At 46.6% G+C, this 20,246-nt stretch overlaps 1 protein-coding gene across 1 annotated transcript; it reads left to right on the top strand.

The window, feature by feature from the left end:
* Nucleotides 1–297: 297 nt before the first annotated feature.
* Nucleotides 298–18,546, top strand: klhl30 (kelch-like family member 30). Its single transcript, XM_084197509.1, has 8 exons — nucleotides 298–392; nucleotides 8,061–8,924; nucleotides 9,159–9,348; nucleotides 10,140–10,226; nucleotides 10,580–10,735; nucleotides 11,529–11,717; nucleotides 12,304–12,449; nucleotides 17,197–18,546. The coding sequence occupies exons 2-8, from the start codon at nucleotides 8,151–8,153 to the stop codon at nucleotides 17,443–17,445; spliced, it is 1,791 nt and encodes a 596-aa protein (XP_084053635.1). The 5' UTR covers nucleotides 298–392; nucleotides 8,061–8,150; the 3' UTR covers nucleotides 17,446–18,546.
* Nucleotides 18,547–20,246: the final 1,700 nt, after the last annotated feature.

The following is a 20,246-nucleotide window of genomic DNA, read 5'->3' as shown; positions in this document are numbered from 1 at the left end:
TGTGTGTGTGTGTATGTGTGTGTGTGTATGTGTGTGTGTGTGTGTATGTGTGTGTGTGTCCCTTTAACAGCAGGTGTGGAGTGTGTTGAAACCCACCACGCTGTTTGGAATCTGACTTTAGTCCCGAGTCTCTGGCCATCCTAAAAATAGCCCTCTGAAAGACCAGCAGCTGCTGCCTGAATAGGACCCTAGACCCCATAGGGCTGGTCAAAAAATAGTGCACTATATAGGGAATAGGGTGCCGTTTGGCCGCAGAATTATGCCCCAATGACTTGGCTCTAGCAGTCGTCCTCCACACTGCCAATTACATGTTGTTCTATCTAGCCGGTCACTTAACCACACGCTCCATTTACAGGAAATATGAGCAATTACTCCCTTGGTTTCTCTCTCTGGTAAGTCTGTCATTTCTTTTCTCTGTTACAGTGTTTGTTTGAAGATAGGAAATGTAATTTACCGCGGGCCGGATGGAGCATGGGATACAGATAGCTCTGTGACTTGGTAAGACAGCAATGTTTGACTTTTATAAAAAAAAAAAAACATTTCATGTCAACTCTCCTAGGATACGAAGGAAATATTGTGAAATCCCACGTACTATATAAAGTTTTCACTGCATGACTCTACATTAAATTGTGCATGAGGCCTAGGCGTAAAAGCTCACAAACTATTTTGTATCATAAATTGGTACTTGGCTGCTGATCCAACTTTTTCGGGGTCTTTAATCCAACGACTAAAATATACGAAGCTTCCCGAAGATTCTGGGCATGTGCGGATCACTTTCTGCGTATGTGTATATTGTCTATAGAGAACAGGCTACTCAGGCCAATGGTGCTTGTTTAATACAGTTAGATCAAACTGAATCAATGTCTGCAAGATCTCACATAATGATCACAGTATTCTACATAACAGAACCGAATACAATAGCATAACGTTACTGTAAGACAAAAAGCACTGCATTCAATCGTGAATTATAATTCTTTAAGTTTCACCCATCTCAATATGCACTTAGATCTTGAGTTATACAGTGTTGTTTTGAAGTAGCCTACAGTGTTGTTTTGAATGATGTACAAGTGTTGTTTTGAATGATGTACAGTGTTGTTTTGAATGATGTACAGTGTTGTTTTGAATGATGTACAAGTGTTGTTTTGAATGATGTACAGTGTTGTTTTGAATGATGTACAGTGTTGTTTTGAATGATGTACAGGGTTGTTTTGAATGATGTACAGTGTTGTTTTGAATGATGTACAGTGTTGTTTTGAATGATGTACAGTGAGTGAATTTTTGAGCAGATTGAGTTAACAAACAGGCAGCTGTCTGCTTTAGTTTTCCAGATGATGGATCTCCGTTCGAGGGAGGAGCTGGTTTTTACGTATTGTGTATATTTATTTATTCTGAACACATTTCTGTTTGTTGGCAATGTCAATTATTACTTTTATGTTTGCTAGCTGCACAGGCGAACGCCGCAGTGTACTAAACTGTAAACCAATCAAAACTTGTGTACTATCCATGGTACTATCTCTGCTGATCACATCTGCCAATCACATTATCCGTTTCTAAGGTAGTAGGCAGCTGGTGACATCTGTTATCAAGTAAAGCATATATACACTACCGGTCAAAAGTTATAGAACACCTACTCATTCAAGGGTTTTTCTTTATTTTTACTATTTTCTACATTGTAGAATAATAGTGAAGACATCAAAACTATGAAATAACACACATGGAATCATGTAGTAACCAAAAAACGTGTTAAACAAATCAAAACATATTTTATATTTGAGATTCTTCAAATAGCCACCCTTTGCCTTGATGACAGCTTTGCACACTCTTGGCATTAAGAGAAGGACAAACGAAATTGCTTTCATGGAGGACTGGCTTGACCACACAATTGACAAAAACAATTTATTTTCAGAATTTTCATCGACCCTTAGCTGTGGTATATTGGCCATATACCACAAACCCCTGAGGTGCCTAATTGCTATTATAAACAGGTTAAAAACGTAATTAGAACAGTAAAAATACATGTTTTGTCATACCCGTGGTATACTGTCTGATATACCATGCAATTCAGCTTTCAGCCAATCAGCATTCAGTTTATAACACAGCAATAAAAGTAAAGTAAACAATCATGTGTTTTTCCCCACAAAAGCTCTTTATTACAGACATAAATACTCTTCAGTTTCATCAGCTCTCTGGGTGGCTGGTCTCAGATGATCTCGCAGGTGAAGAAGCCAGATGTGGAGGTCCTGGGGTGACATGATTACACATGGTTTGCGGTTGTGAGGCTGGTTGGACGTACTGCCAAATTCTCTAAAACGACGTTGGAAGCAGCTTATGGTAGAGAAATGAACATGAAATTCTCTGACAACAGCTCTGGTGGACATTCCTACAGTCAGCATCCCAATTGCACACTCCCTCAAACTTGAGACATCTGTGGCATTGTGTTGTGAGACAAAACCGCCTTTTATTGTCCCCAGCACAAGGGGCACCTGCATAATGATCATGCTGTTTAATCAGCTTCTTGATATGTCACACCTGTCAGGTCGATGGATTATCTTGGAAAAGGAGAAATGCTGACTAACAGCGATGTAAACAAATTTGTGCACAACATTTTAGATAAATTAGCTTTTTTGTGCTTATGGAACATTTCTGGGATATTTTTTATTCAGCTCATGAAACATGGGACCAACACTTTACATGTTGCGTTTATATTTTTGTTCAGTTAGCTATGTTTTGTGTAAGAAAATATGATATTTTGTCGTGCATGAACTGGCAATACAAGTTAGCTAACGTTACAGTCTTACTTTGGCTAACGTTGCCTAGCTAGTTAACGTTAACTGGCATATTATTATTATATTTAACGTTAACTGGCTATCATAGGAGCCAAGGATCTTATTTGTGCATATTTGATTGCTCTCCCATTACATACAAGTGTCTAGATCAACAGTTTACACATGATGACTTCAGCCTTATATAAAAAAAACCTTACTTGGCAAAATATAGCTAGCTAGCTTTCCTTGTTTGTTGGTTAGCTACCTAGCCAATGTTAGCTCTCATCTGACTGGTATAGCGTTACGTTAGCTAACTAGTTAGCGCTTCTATCTAGCTAGCTACCTAGTTAATCAAAACAAAAGCACATTGATTGGTTAGCTACCTTTATTTGCCTGTTTGTTGGCTAGCTGGCTTTCAAATCAAATCAAATCAAATCAAATTATGTTGGCCACATGCGCCGAATACAACAGGTGCAGACATTACAGTGAAATGCTTACTTACAGCCCTTAACCAACAGTGCATTTATTTTTAACAAAAAATTAGAATAAAACCAAAAAGTGTTGAGAAAAAAAGAGCAGAAGTAAAATAAAATAACAGTAGGGAGGCTATATATACAGTGGGGTACCGGTGCAGAGTCAATGTGCGGGGGCACCGGCTAGTTGAGGTAGTTGAAGTAATATGTACATGTGGGTAGAGTTAAAGTGACTATGCATAAATAATTAACAAAGTAGCAGTAGCGTAAAAAGATGGAGTGGGGGGGGGGGGGGGGGGGGGGGGGCAGTGCAAATAGTCCAGGTATCCATGATTAGCTGTTCAGGAGTCTTATGGCTTGGGGGTAGAAGCTGTTGAGAAGTATTTTGGACCTAGACTTGGCACTCCGGTACCGCTTGCCGTGCGGTAGCAGAGAGAACAGTCTATGACTAGGGTGGCTGGAGTCTTTGACAATTTTGAGGGCCTTCCTCTGACACCGCCTGGTATAGAGGTCCTGGATGGCAGGAAGCTTGGCCCCAGTGATGTACTGGGCCGTACGCACTACCCTCTCTAGTGCCTTGCAGTCAGAGTCTAAGCAGTTGCCATACCAGGCGGTGATGCAACCAGTCAGGATGCTTCTCCAATGGTGCAGCTGTAGAACTTTTTGAGGATCTGAGGACCCATGCCAAATCTTTTCAGTCTCCTGAGGGGGAATAGGCTTTGTCGTGCCCTCTTCACAACTGTCTTGGTGTGTTTGGACCATGATAGTTCGTTGGTGATGTGGACACCAAGGAACTTGAAGATCTCAACCTGTTCCACTACAGCCCCGTCGATGAGAATGGGGGCGTTGTCAGTCCTCTTTTTTTCCTGTAGTCCACAATCATCTCCTTTATCTTGGTCACGTTGAGGGAGAGGTTGTTATCCTGGCATCACACGGCCAGGTCTCTGACCTCCTCCCTATAAGCTGTCTCATCATTGTCGGTGATCAGGCCTACCACTGTTGTGTCGTCGGCAAACTTAATGATGGTGTTGGAGTCATGCCTGGCCATGCAGTCATGGGTGAACAGGGAGTACAGGAGGGGACTGAGCACGCACCCCTGAGGGGCCCCCGTGTTGAGGATCAGTGTGGCAGATGTGTTGTTACCTACCCTTACCACCTGGGGGCGGCCCATCAGGAAGTCCAGGATCCAGTTGCAGAGGGAGGTGTTTAGTCCCAGGATCATTAGCTTAGTGATGAGCTTTGAGGGCACTATGGGGTTGAATGCTGAGCTGTAGTCAATGAATAGCATTCTCATATAGGTGTTCCTTTTGTCCAGTTGGGAAAGGGCAGTGCGGAGTGCAATAGAGATTGCATCATCTGTGGATCTGTTGGGGCGGTATGCAAATTAGAGTGGGTCTAGGGTTTCTGGGATAATGTTGTTGATATGAGCCATGACCAGCCTTTCAAAGCACTTCATGCTACAGACGTCAGTGCTACGGGTCGGTAGTCATTTAGGCAGGTTATCTTAGAGTCCTTGGGCACGGGGACTATGGTGGTCGTCTGCTTGAAACATGTTGGTTTTACAGACTCAGTCAGGGACATGTTGAAAATGTCAGTGAAGACACTTGCCAGTTGGTCAGCACATGCTCGGAGTACACATCATGGTAATCCGTCTGGTCCTGCGGCCTTGTGAATGTTGACCTGCTTAAAAGTCTTACTCACATCGGCTACGGAGAGCGTGATCACATAGTCATCCGGAACAGCTGGTGCTCTCATGCATGCTTCAGTGTTGCTTGCCTCGAAGCGAGCATAGAAGTGGTTTAGCTCGTCTGGAAGTCTTGTGTCACTGGGCAGCTCGCGGCTGTGCTTCCCTTTGTAGTCTGTAATAGTTTTCATGCCCTGCCACATCCGACGAGCGTCAGAGCCGGTGTAGTACGATTCAATCTTAGTCCTGTATTGGCTCTTTGCCTGTTTGATGGTTCGTCGGAGGGCATAGCGAGATTTCTTATAAGCATCCGGGTTAGAGTCCTGCTCCTTGAAAGCGGCAGCTCTACCCTTTAGCTCAGTGCGGATGTGTCCTGTAATCCATGGCTTCTGGTTGGGGTATGTACGTACGGTCACTGTGGGGACGACATCATCGATGCACTTATTGATGAAGGCAGTGACTGATGTGGTGTACTCCTCAATGCTATCTGAAGAATCCCGGAACATGTTCCAGTCTGTGCTAGCAAAACAGTCCTGTAGCTAAGCATCTGCGTCATCTGACCACTTCCTTATTAACCGAGTCACTGGTGCTTCCTGCTTTAGTTTTTGCTTATAAGCAGGAATCAGGAGGATGGAGTTATGGTCAGATTTGCCAAATGGTGGCGAGGGAGAGCTTTGTACGCGTCTCTGTGTGTGGAGTAAAGGTGGTCTAGAGTTTTTTTTCTCATGGTTGCACATTTAACATGTTGGAAGAAATTAGGTAAAACGGATTTAAGTTTCCCTTCATTAAAGTTCCTGGCCACTAGGAGTGCTGCCTCTGGATGAGCATTTTCCTGTTTGCTTATGGCCTTATACAGAAAACTCTCTTGGTAAATAGTGTGGTCTACAGCTTATCATGAGATACTCTACCTTAGGCGAGCAAAACTTTGAGACTTCCTTAGTATTAGATATTGTGCACCAGCTGTTGTTTACAAATATACACAAACCGCCACCCTTGTCTTACCAGAGTCAGCTGTTCTCTCCTGCCGATGTATCGTATATCCTGCCAGTTGTGTGTTATCTATGTCGTCGTTCAGACATGACTCGCTTTTTAATGTCCCATTGGTAGGATATTCTTGATCTTAGGTCGTCCATTATGTTTTCCAATTATTGTACATTGGCTAATAGGATTGATGGAAGAGGCAGATTGCTCACCGTCTGATCCTTACAAGGCACCCCGATCTACGTCCACGATATCTCTGTCTCTTTCTCATGCGAATGACAGGGATTTGGGCCTTTCGGGTGTCTGTAGAATATCCTTCGCGTCTGACTCGTTGAAGAAAAAATCTTCTTCCAATACGAGGTGAGTAATCGCTGTCCTGATATCCAGAAGTAATTTTTGGTCATAAGAGATGGTGGCAGAAACATTATGTACAGAATAAATTACAAATAATGCGAAAAAACACAAATATTAGCACAATAATAGTTCTAAACCGGATGAGTTCTCCAATAGCAGCTGCCCAATCCCATGGCAAAATGTTGGATGCATTGGACTATAAGGTTTGGAGAAGGATGAAGAGCCTGTATAATTATAGAAAAAGCAGTTGGGAAATGAATGTTTGAGTTTCAAATACTAAATGTTCAGTGAATGTGAGTATATTTAGGTGGTTTCATGTATTAACTTTCCTAACCTAAAAGTTGACGTGCCAAAATATTGGCAATCCATTAATTATTCTACTAAATACGACTGAGTGTAATGACTAAGCAAAAACAGATTTGCTGAAATCTTTGCAAATTTCAACAACAAAAAACCCCGGAAATATCACATTTACATAAGTATTTAGACCTTTTACTCAGTATTTTGTTGAAGCACCTTTGGCAGCGATTACAGCCTCAAAGTCTTCTTGGGTATGACGCTACAAGCTTGGCACACCTGTATTTGGGGAGTCTCTCCCATTCCTCTCGGCAGATCCTCTCAAGCTCTGTCAGGTTGGATGGGAAGCATCGCTGCACAGCTATTTTTCAGGTCTCTCCAGAGATGTTCGATCGGGTTCAAGTCCGGGCTCTGGCTGGCCCACTCAAGGACATTCAGAGACTTGTCCCGAAGCCACTCCTTCCTTGTCTTGGCTGTGTGCTTAGGGTCGTTGTCCTGTTGGAAGGTGGACCTTTGCCCCAGTCTGTTGTCCTGAGCGCTCTGGAGCAGGTTTTCATCAAGGATCTCTCTGTACTTTTCTCAGTTAATCTTCCCCTTGATCCTGGCTAGTTTCCCAGTCCCTGCCGCTGGAAAACATGCCTAGTCGCGTGCAGTGGTGTTTTTTGTAACGTTATACTATGCAACTATAATCGGTTTTGTTATGTGGAATACTGTGATCATTATGTGATCTTGCAAACAATGCTTCAGCTTGATCTAACTTTGATCTTACTTCGCCTGAGTAGCCTGTTCTCTGTGGGGGGAGGCTATACAGACATGCCTGGTGCCCAAACTGATGACGTATATTGTGCAGCTGAGGGTCCAGTGGAGAGGACTGGATTGCGTTCAGTCAGTCCAGTCAGTGGTCCTGATCCATCCCAGCCAGCTAGTTTATGCTGGAGGGGCTTTTCAGAAGCTTTGGGAGGTTCTGGATCTTTTAGTCGGTGGATAAAAGATCTTGTATAAATGTTTCATTATTTCTAAATTACTTGGTGTATTTTCCTTTTTTTTCATTATTTTCTCTTGTTCTTTCTCTTGTAAACACATTTAATCAGCACTCTAGGGGTAGAAAATCAGCTTCAAAGTAACAAGTTGTTATTATGAATGTGACAGATAAACAGCCTTTTGCAAGCACCTGTGTTCCAAGCTGTGGTTGTTGTAAGTGTTCTATAACATGATTCATATTGCTATATGAATAAACATGACGTGTATTCTAGCCATTTTACTGTACTGAACTTGGATGACCTCTCTCAGGCCACCTGCTTACTAACACTGTCGTTGTCATCCTGGGTCCGTATTCACAAAGCATCTCTGAGTAGGAGTGCAGTTTTGCCTTTTAAAATCATAATGAATGAGAGGGGGAACCTGATCCTAGATCAGCATTCTTCCTCAGAGACGTTCTTTGTGGATACGGACCCTGAAGATTAAGTTTTGTCCGAGAATTCTCCTCCCTCATCTCTCCTCTTGTAGGTAAACATTGACCGCAGCTGTTGGCCCGTTCTGAACAGATTAAGAGATTAGTGGTCCGAAGGGTAAAGGTGAAGAAGGGGCGTGGTCACCATGGTGCGTAACGTGGACGACCTGGACTTCTGCCTGGCCTCCCACCCCCAGAGCATCCTGGAGGGGCTGCGCTCCCTCTGCTGCAACCCCAAACTAGTGGACGTGACCCTGGCCGCGGGCGGCCGCGACTTCCCCTGCCACCGGGCCGTCCTGGCTCTCTGCAGCGTCTACTTCCACTCCATGTTCTCCGGGGATTTTGTGGAGAGCATCGCGGCCCGGGTGGAGCTGCACGGCGTGGACCCTGACATCATGGCTTCCCTTCTAGACTTCTGCTACACAGGGAAACTCACCATCAACCAGGGGAACGTGGAGGGCCTGATACGCACGTCCAGCCAGCTACAGTTCCAGGCGGTCCGGACCGTGTGCAGCCGTTATCTCCAGCACCAGATTGATGCCACCAACTGCCTGGGCATCCTGGCGTTCGGGGAGGTCCACGGCTGTCCCGAGGTGGTAGCAAAGGCCTGGGCATTCCTCCTGGAGAACTTCGAGGCCGTGCAGCGCTGGGAGGAGTTCCCTCTGCTGGAGAAGGAGAGGTTAGTGGCGTGTCTGTCCAACGAGAGGCTGCAGACCAGGACAGAGTGTACCCGTGTGGAGGCAGCACTGGCCTGGGTGAGGCACCACCAGGAGTCCCGACTCCCCCACCTCCCGGAGCTTCTGGGGCTGACCCGCCTGGCCCTCCTGCCTCCTGACTACCTCACCAACACCCTAATGAAGGATAGCCTGGTCCTAGCCTCTCCCAGCTGTGTGGAGGCAGTGGAGATGGTCTGCAGAGAGGTATATGAATACAAGATAATAAAGTACCAATGTTTTAGTCTTTTATACTTAATGGTCCGGTTTAACCAGCCACCAAAAAGCCTAGTCCTTGAATCAAAAGCACTTTCAACGGAGGTTCTACATTGAGTTCATTCCAGGGCGAGACTTGTTCTGTGTCTGGGAAACCTTTAGTTTTATCAGTGCAGAGAGAACTTCCATATATCCCAACATTTCCAAATCACTGTCTTTGTGTAGAAAATGGGCGTGAAGCCAGGAGACGTGGTCCAGAGTGGCAGCCCGAGTCCCCAACCTAACCTGCAGGAGGTGTTATTCGTGATGGGAGGCCGCTCGCTGGACGACTCAGATGACGAAGATGACGAGGATGATGAAGACAGAGACCCCAGGCTGCTGCCCGGGAACTGCGGCTTCTACAACCCTAAGACACGTAACGTTCCCCTTCCTCCTCATCTTCCCCTTCCTCCTAATCTTCCCCTTCCTCCCCATCTTTCTCTTCCTTCCCATCTTCCTCTTCCTCCCCATCTTCCCCTTCCTCCCCATCTTCCCCTTCCTCCCCATCTTCCCCTTCCTCACCATCTTCCCCTTCCTCCCCATCTTCCTCTTCCTCCCCATCTTCCTCTTCCTCACCCATCTTCCCCTTCCTCCCCATCTTCCTCTTCATCACCCATCTTCCTCTTCCTCCCCATCTTCCTCTTCCTCACCCATCTTCCCCTTCCTCCCCATCTTCCCCTTCCTCACCCATCTTCCCCTTCCTCCCCATCTTCCTCTTCATCACCCATCTTCCTCTTCCTCCCCATCTTCCTCTTCCTCACCCATCTTCCCCTTCCTCCCCATCTTCCCCTTCCTCCCCATCTTCCCCTTCCTCCCCATCTTACCCTTCCTCTCCATCTTCCCCTTCCTCCCCATCTTCCCCTTCCTCCCCATCTTCCCCTTCCTCCCCATCTTACCCTTCCTCCCCATCTTCCCCTTCCTCCCCATCTTCCTCTTCCTCCCCATCTTCCTCTTCCGCACCCATGTGTTCTGAGCGTCTGTATCCCTATAACCTGGTTCCTTGATCTGTTTGTGCTGTCTGGCCAAAATTGTCACGTGCCAATGACCATAGGAGTTGACAAGACAGCACAAACAGATCTGGTAACAGGCTAGTGTCCCTCCAGCAAAGACCCTCTAAATAATGTTAATGTTGTGATGTGAATAACATTATCATGTCTCTCTCTACAGAGCAGTGGTATGAGCTGCCGGTCTTCCCCAACCACAACAAGTACGGATACTCTGTGGTCTCTCTGAATAATGACGTTTATGTCACAGGTTGGTTGGCTTTTATTTAGGGCACTTGATCAGAAAAAATAAATACATGAATTCATAAAATAAATACATCAAATAAATACATAAATACATCAAATAAATACATGCAATTACAGATTTCTTCCAAGTGTTGCAGTGTGCTGGGTGCTTACTTGATCAATATAATTGATGTATCCAGTATCCTCAGTGTCCTGAATAGAGGATTGACAATGATCTGATGGTGTCTCTCTTTCTTTCTCTCTCTCTCTCTCTCTCTCTCTCTCTCTCTCTCTCTCTCTCTCTCTCTCTCTCTCTCTCTCTCTCTCTCTCTCTCACTCACTCACTCACTCACTCACTCACTCACTCACTCTTCTTAGGGGGCTCGAGGGGTTCCCAATCCAACACCTGGTCGACCACAGAGACCTGGAAGTACATCACCAGAGAGGGGCGGTGGGTGACGGTGGCTCCCATGCTCCGGCCCCGGACTAACCACACATCAGCAGCCCTCAGCGGAGAGATCTACGTCATTGGAGGAAAGAGAGAAATAAGACCTATAGGAACTAGACCAATAATATACCTATAGGAACTAGACCTATAATATACCAATAGGAACTAGACCTATAGGAACTAGACCTATAGGAACTCGACCTATAATATACCTATAGGAACTAGACCTATAATATACCTATAGGAACTAGACCTATAGGAACTAGACCTATAATATACCTATAGGAACTAGACCTATAATATACCTATAGGAACTAGACCTATAATATACCTATAGGAACTAGACCTATAGGAACTAGACCTATAATATACCTATAGGAACTAGACCTATAATATACCTATAGGAACTAGACCTATAATATACCTATAGGAACTAGACCTATAATATACATATAGGAACTAGACCTATAATATACCTATAGGAACTAGACCTATAATATACCTATAGGAACTACACCTATAGGAACTAGACCTATAATATACCTAAAGGGACTAGACCTATAATATACCAATAGGAACTAGACCTATAATATACCTATAGGAACTAGACCTATAATATACCTATAGGAACTAGACCTATAATATACCTATAGGAACTAGACCTATAATATACCTATAGGAACTAGACCTATAATATACCTATAGGAACTTGACGTATAGGAAATAGACCTATAGGAAATAGGGTATTCTCTATACTATACAGACCCCTATACCACTGCAGCCTGCCGATCTGTAGTGATAGATATGTTTTGTCATAATTAGTTCAAGTTTTTATTAACAGTGGTCTGGTCATATAACACCATTGTTTTCTCTCCACAGGCACTACAATGGACTTTGTAGACATTGAGCACTATGACCCATATAATGACACCTGGGCCCGAACATGCCCTGCTGTGAAATACGTGACAAACTTCACAGCTACTGCCTGCCATGGTAAACTGTACGTGATAGGTTCCTGTGCTGTTAAGTACAACGCCTTGACTCTGCAGTGCTACAACCCTGTTATAGGTAGGTAGGAACAACGTGGATCATCATATACTGTAGCTAATATACTCACAATATGGAACCGTCACCAGTGTTAGGGTCAATTGCATTTCAAGTTCACTTCATTTCATGGTCCTCTGTAGCTCAGCTGGTAGAGCACGGCGCTTGTAACGCCAAGGTAGTGGGTTCGATCCCCGGGACCACCCATACACAAAAATGTATGCACGCATGACTGTAAGCTGCTTTGGATAAAAGCGTCTGCTAAATGGCATATTATTATAGGATTTACTGAATTTAAAAGGAATTGACCCCAGCAATGATCCCAATAATTGTTTATCGCTTTAGAAATGCAACTTGTTTCGCAGTAGATGGTGTCAAAACAGTATCCTTTTAGTATCCCATCTAAATTCTATTGTCAGTGCAATCAAACAGGTAGCCTACCTCTCAGATGTAGCATGTGTTGTTCAGATGCCCTTCTCTACCTTTGTCCATTACACTAAATACGTTTTGAGTGAGGATAAAGGAAAAACAGGTAGGCTACAACAGTTCTCAGATGCTCATCAGAATCCTATCTCATACCTTTGCCCCATTGTGCCTCTCTGTCCTCAAGATGGGTGGAGTATCATCTGCTCTCCCTTCATCCCCAAGTACCTGTCCTCTCCTCGCTGCGTCTCAGTGGAGGGGCTCATCTACCTGATCGCTGACAACACCAAGAAGGTCTACTGCTATGACCCACTGGCTAACATGTGGCAGAAGGTGGGTTAGGGTTAGGGGTTAGGGTTAGGGGTTAGGGGTTAGGGGTTAGGGGTTAGAGTTAGGGGTTAGGGGTTAGGGGTTAGGGTTAGGGGTTAGGGGTTAGAGTTAGGGGTTAGAGTTAGGGTTAGGGGTTAGGGGTTAGGGGTTAGGGGTTAGGGTTAGGGGTTAGGGTTAGGGTTAGGGTTAGAGTTAGGGGTTAGGGGTTAGAGTTAGGGGTTAGAGTTAGGGTTAGGGTTAGGGGTTAGGGTTAGGGGTTAGGGGTTAGGGGTTAGGGTTAGGGGTTAGGGGTTAGGGGTTAGGGTTAGGGGTTAGGGGTTAGGGGTTAGGGGTTAGGGTTAGGGTTAGGGGTTAGGGTTAGGGGTTAGGGTTAGGGTTAGGGGTTAGAGTTAGGGGTTAGGGGTTAGGGTTAGGGTTAGAGTTAGGGGTTAGGGTTAGAGTTAGGGGTTAGGGTTAGAGTTAGAGGTTAGGGGTTAGGGTTAGAGTTAGGGGTTAGGGGTTAGGGTTAGGGTTAGGGGTTAGAGGTTAGGGGTTAGGGGTTAGAGTTAGGGTTAGAGTTAGGGGTTAGGGGTTAGAGTTAGGGATTAGAGTTAGGGTTAGGGTTAGAGTTAGGGGTTAGGGTTAGGGGTTAGGGGTTAGAGTTAGGGGTTAGAGTTAGGGTTAGGGTTAGAGTTAGGGGTTAGGGTTAGAGTTAGGGGTTAGGGTTAGAGTTAGGGGTTGGGGTTAGGGTTAGAGTTAGGGATTAGGGGTTAGGGGTTAGGGTTAGGGGTTAGGGGTTAGAGTTAGGGGTTAGTGTTAGAGTTAGGGGTTAGGGTTAGAGTTAGGGTTAGAGTTAGGGGTTAGAGTTAGGGGTTAGGGTTAGAGTTAGGGGTTAGTGTTAGAGTTAGGGGTTAGGGTTAGAGTTAGGGTTAGAGTTAGGGTTAGGGGTTAGGGTTAGGGGTTAGGGGTTAGAGTTAGAGTTAGATTTAGGGGTTAGGGTTAGGGGTTAGGGTTAGAGTTAGGGTTAGGGTTAGAGTTAGGGGTTAGGGTTAGAGTTAGGGTTAGAGTTAGGGGTTAGGGGTTAGGGTTAGGGGTAGGTGTTAGGGTTAGAGTTAGGGTTAGGGGTTAGAGTTAGGGTTAGGGGTTAGAGTTAGGGTTAGGGGTTAGAGTTAGGGTTTAGGGTTAGGGGTTAGGGGTTAGAGTTAGGGTTGGAGTTAGAGTTAGGGTTAGAATTAGGGGTTAGGGTTAGGGTTTAGGGTTAGGGGTTAGGGGTTAGAGTTAGGGTTTAGGGTTAGGGGTTAGGGGTTAGAGTTAGGGTTGGAGTTAGAGTTAGGGTTAGAGTTAGGGGTTAGGGTTAGGGTTTAGGGTTAGGGGTTAGGGGTTAGAGTTAGGGGTTAGAGTTAGGGTTTAGGGTTAGGGGTTAGGGGTTAGAGTTAAGGTTAGGGGTTAGGGTTAGAGTTAGGGGTTAGGGTTAGGGTTAGGGGTTAGAGTTAGGGGTTAGGGGTTAGGGGTTAGGGTTAGGGTTAGAGTTAGGGGTTAGGGGTTAGAGTTAGGGGTTAGAGTTAGGGTTAGGGTTAGGGGTTAGGGTTAGGGTTAGGGGTTAGGGGTTAGGGGTTAGGGGTTAGGGGTTAGGGTTAGGGGTTAGGGTTAGGGTTAGGGGTTAGGGTTAGGGGTTAGGGGTTAGGGGTTAGAGTTAGGGGTTAGGGTTAGAGTTAGGGGTTAGGGTTAGGGTTAGAGTTAGGGGTTAGGGTTAGAGTTAGAGGTTAGGGGTTAGGGTTAGAGTTAGGGGTTAGGGGTTAGAGTTAGGGTTAGGGATAGGGGTTAGAGGTTAGGGGTTAGGGGTTTGAGTTAGGGTTAGAGTTAGGGGTTAGGGGTTAGAGTTAGGGGTTAGAGTTAGGGTTAGGGTTAGAGTTAGGGGTTAGGGTTAGGGGTTAGGGGTTAGAGTTAGGGGTTAGAGTTAGGGTTAGGGTTAGAGTTAGGGGTTAGGGTTAGAGTTAGGGGTTAGGGTTAGAGTTAGGGTTAGAGTTAGGGATTAGGGGTTAGGGGTTAGGGTTAGGGGTTAGGGGTTAGAGTTAGGGGTTAGTGTTAGAGTTAGGGGTTAGGGTTAGAGTTAGGGTTAGAGTTAGGGGTTAGAGTTAGGGGTTAGGGTTAGAGTTAGGGGTTAGTGTTAGAGTTAGGGGTTAGGGTTAGAGTTAGGGTTAGAGTTAGGGTTAGGGGTTAGGGTTAGGGGTTAGGGGTTAGAGTTAGAGTTAGATTTAGGGGTTAGGGTTAGGGGTTAGGGTTAGAGTTAGGGTTAGGGTTAGAGTTAGGGGTTAGGGTTAGAGTTAGGGGTTAGGGTTAGAGTTAGGGTTAGAGTTAGGGGTTAGGGGTTAGGGTTAGGGGTAGGTGTTAGGGTTAGAGTTAGGGTTAGGGGTTAGAGTTAGGGTTAGGGGTTAGAGTTAGGGTTATGGGTTAGAGTTAGGGTTTAGGGTTAGGGGTTAGGGGTTAGAGTTAGGGTTGGAGTTAGAGTTAGGGTTAGAATTAGGGGTTAGGGTTAGGGTTTAGGGTTAGGGGTTAGGGGTTAGAGTTAGGGTTGGAGTTAGAGTTAGGGTTAGAGTTAGGGGTTAGGGTTAGGGTTTAGGGTTAGGGGTTAGAGTTAGGGTTTAGGGTTAGAGTTAGGGGTTAGGGGTTAGAGTTAGGGTTGGAGTTAGAGTTAGGGTTAGAGTTAGGGGTTAGGTTTAGGGTTAGGGGTTAGGGTTAGGGGTTAGAGTTAGGGTTAGGGTTAGAGTTAGGGGTTAGGGTTAGGGTTAGAGTTAGGGGTTAGGGTTAGAGTTAGGGGTTAGGGTTAGAGTTAGAGGTTAGGGGTTAGGGTTAGAGTTAGGGGTTAGGGGTTAGAGTTAGGGTTAGGGTTAGGGGTTAGAGGTTAGGGGTTAGGGGTTAGGGGTTAGAGTTAGGGGTTAGAGTTAGGGTTAGGGTTAGAGTTAGGGGTTAGGGTTAGGGGTTAGGGGTTAGAGTTAGGGGTTAGAGTTAGGGTTAGGTTTAGAGTTAGGGGTTAGGGTTAGAGTTAGGGGTTAGGGTTAGAGTTAGGGGTTGGGGTTAGGGTTAGAGTTAGGGATTAGGGGTTAGGGGTTAGGGTTAGGGGTTAGGGGTTAGAGTTAGGGGTTAGTGTTAGAGTTAGGGGTTAGGGTTAGAGTTAGGGTTAGAGTTAGGGGTTATAGTTAGGGGTTAGGGTTAGAGTTAGGGGTTAGTGTTAGAGTTAGGGGTTAGGGTTAGAGTTAGGGTTAGAGTTAGGGTTAGGGGTTAGGGTTAGGGGTTAGGGGTTAGAGTTAGAGTTAGATTTAGGGGTTAGGGTTAGGGGTTAGGGTTAGAGTTAGGGTTAGGGTTAGAGTTAGGGGTTAGGGTTAGAGTTAGGGGTTAGGGTTAGAGTTAGGGTTAGAGTTAGGGGTTAGGGGTTAGGGTTAGGGGTAGGTGTTAGGGTTAGAGTTAGGGTTAGGGGTTAGAGTTAGGGTTAGGGGTTAGAGTTAGGGTTAGGGGTTAGAGTTAGGGTTTAGGGTTAGGGGTTAGGGGTTAGAGTTAGGGTTGGAGTTAGAGTTAGGGTTAGAATTAGGGGTTAGGGTTAGGGTTTAGGGTTAGGGGTTAGGGGTTAGAGTTAGGTTTTAGGGTTAGGGGTTAGGGGTTAGAGTTAGGGTTGGAGTTAGAGTTAGGGTTAGAGTTAGGGGTTAGGGTTAGGGTTTAGGGTTAGGGGTTAGAGTTAGGGTTTAGGGTTAGAGTTAGGGGTTAGGGGTTAGAGTTAGGGGTTAGGTTTAGGGTTAGGGGTTAGGGTTAGGGGTTAGAGTTAGGGTTAGGGGTTAGGGGTTAGGGGTTAGAGTTAGGGTTATGTTTAGACCAAAAAGGTCTACTGCTATGACCCACTGCTAACATGTGGAGAAGGTGGGCTTTTATGGAAATGTTTCAATTGCTGTTGTCTGCACTGCATGCTGTAAACATTTTAATATAATACAGATAATCTCTCTTATCTCTAAAACATTGTACTGGTTATTAGAAAGCACTTTGTGACAACTGTCAATGTATTAAGGGTTTTTACAAATATATTGCATGGATGGATGGCTGGATGGGTGGAGAGATGGATGGATGGATGGATGGATGGAGAGATGGATGGATGGATGGATGGATGGAGAGATGGATGGAGAGATGGATGGAGAGATGGATGGAGAGATGGATGGATGGATGGATGGATGGATGGATGGATGGATGGATGGATGGATGGATGGATGGAGATGGATGGAGAGATGGATGGAGAGATGGATGGATGGTGAGATGGATGGAGAGATGGATGGATGGAGAGATGGATGGCTGGAGAGAGGGATGGAGAGATGGATGGATGGAGAGATGGATGGCTGGAGAGAGGGATGGATGGAGAGATGGATGGAGAGATGGATGGATGGAGAGATGGATGGCTGGAGAGATGGATGGATGGAGAGATGGATGGATGGAGAGATGGATGGATGGAGAGATGGATGGATGGAGAGATGGATGGCTGGATGGAGAGATAGATGGAGAGATGGATGGAGAGATGGATGGATGGAGAGATGGATGGATGGAGAGATGGATGGATGGAGAGATGGATGGCTGAGAGATGGATGGATGGAGAGATGGATGGATGGAGAGATGGATGGCTGGAGAGATGGATGGATGGATGGAGAGATAGATGGAGAGATGGATGGAGAGATGGATGGATGGAGAGATGGATGGATGGACTGATTAATCCTCTCCTCCTGTGTATTCCCCCCAGGTCCAGCTGCTCCACATGCTCCATGAGAACGGAGGTCTTGTGGCGTTGGACGGTCAGCTCTTTGCGACGGGGGGTCACTGGAAGGGCATGGAGGGGGACTACGGCGTGGAGGTGGAGGTGTATAACAGAGGTTTGAACAGCTGGAAGGTGGAGTGTTTCCTCCCAAGGCTCTGGATCTACAGCGGGACCTGTTCTGTCTTCCTGGACCCCTCCCAGTGGTCCGACCCATTCCCCATCGATGAAACCTAAATGGAACGGTCGGCCTATGGCATGCAGTGCTTGAAGTGGAAGGGAAAAAGGTGCTGGTACTTATTTTAGGTGCCAGTAGGCTACTTACTTTGGGTGCCGGTAGGCTACTCATTTTAGGTGCCGGTAGGCTACTCATTTTAGGTGCCGGTAGGCTACTCATTTTAGGTACTGATTTTAATTTAATAGTACTGGTGTAGCCTACCATATTTTAAGGGGTGAATATTCTAGATGTGCCGTCGGTACTTAAAGGCCCAGCGCAGTCAAAAACGTGATGTTCCTTTGTTTTATATATATATTTCCACACTATGAGGTTGGAATAATACTGTGAAATTGTGGAAAATTACGACAAGCTGTTTCTTTTTTTTTTACCATTTTAATTGAAATCAATCAGAGTACTTAATTGTTACCCAGAAATGATTTGATGTTTAGGCCTTTATAAGCAGTAGATGCAGGTCTAATTCAAGCACTGAGCCCATGGCCATGACAGACTGATCTCAGGGTTATAAGTGCACAGACTACTGTCAGACTGTCGTGTCCGACTGTCTTGGCTGTCAGTAGCCCAGACTACTGTCCGACTGTCTTGGCTGTCAGTAGCCCAGACTACTGTCCGACTGTCTTGGCTGTCAGTAGCCCAGACTACTGTCAGGCTGTCGTGTCCGACTGTCTTGGCTGTCAGTAGCCCAGACTACTGTCCGACTGTCTTGGCTGTCAGTAGCCCAGACTACTGTCAGGCTGTCGTGTCCGACTGTCTTGGCTGTCAGTAGCCCAGACTACTGTCAGGCTGTCGTGTCCGACTGTCTTGGCTGTCAGTAGCCCAGACTACTGTCAGGCTGTCGTGTCCGACTGTCTTGGCTGTCAGTAGCCCAGACTACTGCGTGCATGTGGAATGTCGTTCATCACTAGGTTATGGAGAATGCCTTCGTGCCTTACAATAGCAGGTGACTTGATCTTCTATGCCGATTGTACTACTCCTGTTTTTTGTAACGTTGTACTCATGTGTTTATTTATATTGTTGCTTCCTGAAACATCTGTTTGCATCTGTATTGTTTAGCTTTTTTTTGTTTGTTTTGTTGACTTATTCAAACTTTGTAGAAAATGTACTGTGAGTTATTAAATTAAATCTTTGTAGAAAATGTGATGTTTAATCAATACATCTTTGTAAATATGTATTTTTTTTTAAATGGTGGAAATCATGGATCATTTCATTATTTACATTATATTGCTTTTGTGCTATTATTGCAGCAGTGGGGTTTTTAACCTTTGTTTAGAAGCAACCCACTGGACACGGTGTCAGATCAACGTCCGCTGGACACGGTGTCAGATCAACGTCCGCTGGACACGGTGTCAGTTCAACGTCCGCTGGACACGGTGTCAGTTCAACGTCCGCTGGACACGGTGTCAGATCAACGTCCGCTGGACACGGTGTCAGTTCAACGTCCGCTGGGCACGGTGTCAGTTCAACGTCCGCTGGGCACGGTGTCAGTTCAACGTCCGCTGGGCACGGTGTCAGATCAACGTCCGCTGGGCACGGTGTCAGTTCAACGTCCACTGGACACGGTGTCAGTTCAACGTCCGCTGGGCACGGTGTCAGATCAACGTCCGCTGGGCACGGTGTCAGTTCAACGTCCGCTGGGCACAGTGTCAGTTCAACGTCCGCTGGACACGGTGTCAGATCAACGTCCGCTGGACACGGTGTCAGTTCAACGTCCGCTGGGCACGGTGTCAGTTCAACGTCCGCTGGACACGGTGTCAGATCAACGTCCGCTGGACACGGTGTCAGTTCAACGTCCGCTGGGCACGGTGTCAGTTCAACGTCCGCTGGGCACGGTGTCAGATCAACGTCCGCTGGGCACGGTGTCAGTTCAACGTCCGCTGGACACGGTGTCAGTTCAACGTCCGCTGGGCACGGTGTCAGATCAACGTCCGCTGGGCACGGTGTCAGTTCAACGTCCGCTGGGCACGGTGTCAGTTCAACGTCCGCTGGACACGGTGTCAGTTCAACGTCCGCTGGACACGGTGTCAGTTCAACGTCCGCTGGGCACGGTGTCAGTTCAACGTCCGCTGGGCACGGTGTCAGTTCAACGTCCGCTGGGCACGGTGTCAGTTCAACGTCCGCTGGGCACGGTGTCAGTTCAACGTCCGCTGGGCACGGTGTCAGTTCAACGTCCGCTGGGCACAGTGTCAGTTCAACGTCCGCTGGGCACGGTGTCAGTTCAACGTCCGCTGGGCACAGTGTCAGTTCAACGTCCGCTGGGCACGGTGTCAGTTCAACGTCCGCTGGACACGGTGTCAGTTCAACGTCCGCTGGACACGGTGTCAGTTCAACGTCCGCTGGACACGGTGTCAGTTCAACGTCCGCTGGGCACGGTGTCAGTTCAACGTCCGCTGGACACGGTGTCAGTTCAACGTCCGCTGGACACGGTGTCAGTTCAATGTCCGCTGGGCACGGTGTCAGTTCAACGTCCGCTGGGCACGGTGTCAGTTCAACGTCCGCTGGGCACGGTGTCAGTTCAACGTCCGCTGGGCATGGTGTCAGTTCAACGTCCCCTGGACACGGTGTCAGTTCAACGTCCGCTGGACACGGTGTCAGTTCAACGTCCTCTGGACACGGTGTCAGTTCAACGTCCGCTGGGCACGGTGTCAGTTCAACGTCCGCTGGGCACGGTGTCAGTTCAACGTCCGCTGGGCACGGTGTCAGTTCAACGTCCGCTGGGCACGGTGTCAGTTCAACGTCCGCTGGGCACAGTGTCAGTTCAACGTCCGCTGGGCACGGTGTCAGATCAACGTCCGCTGGGCACGGT

This window comes from Coregonus lavaretus (genome assembly GCF_964263955.1).
Source record: "Coregonus lavaretus genome assembly, contig: HAP1_SCAFFOLD_2537, whole genome shotgun sequence".
Classification (NCBI taxonomy): domain Eukaryota; kingdom Metazoa; phylum Chordata; class Actinopteri; order Salmoniformes; family Salmonidae; genus Coregonus; species Coregonus lavaretus.
This window is presented reverse-complemented; position numbering and strand designations above follow the sequence as displayed.

Coding starts and splice junctions, on each gene's coding strand:
- klhl30 (XM_084197509.1), top strand. CDS start 8,151: ATGGTGCGTAACGTGGACGACCTGGACTTCTGCCTGGCCTCCCACCCC. Junction 8,925..9,158: donor TGGAGATGGTCTGCAGAGAG/GTATATGAATAC, acceptor GTCTTTGTGTAG/AAAATGGGCGTGAAGCCAGG. Junction 11,718..12,303: donor GTGCTACAACCCTGTTATAG/GTAGGTAGGAAC, acceptor TCTGTCCTCAAG/ATGGGTGGAGTATCATCTGC.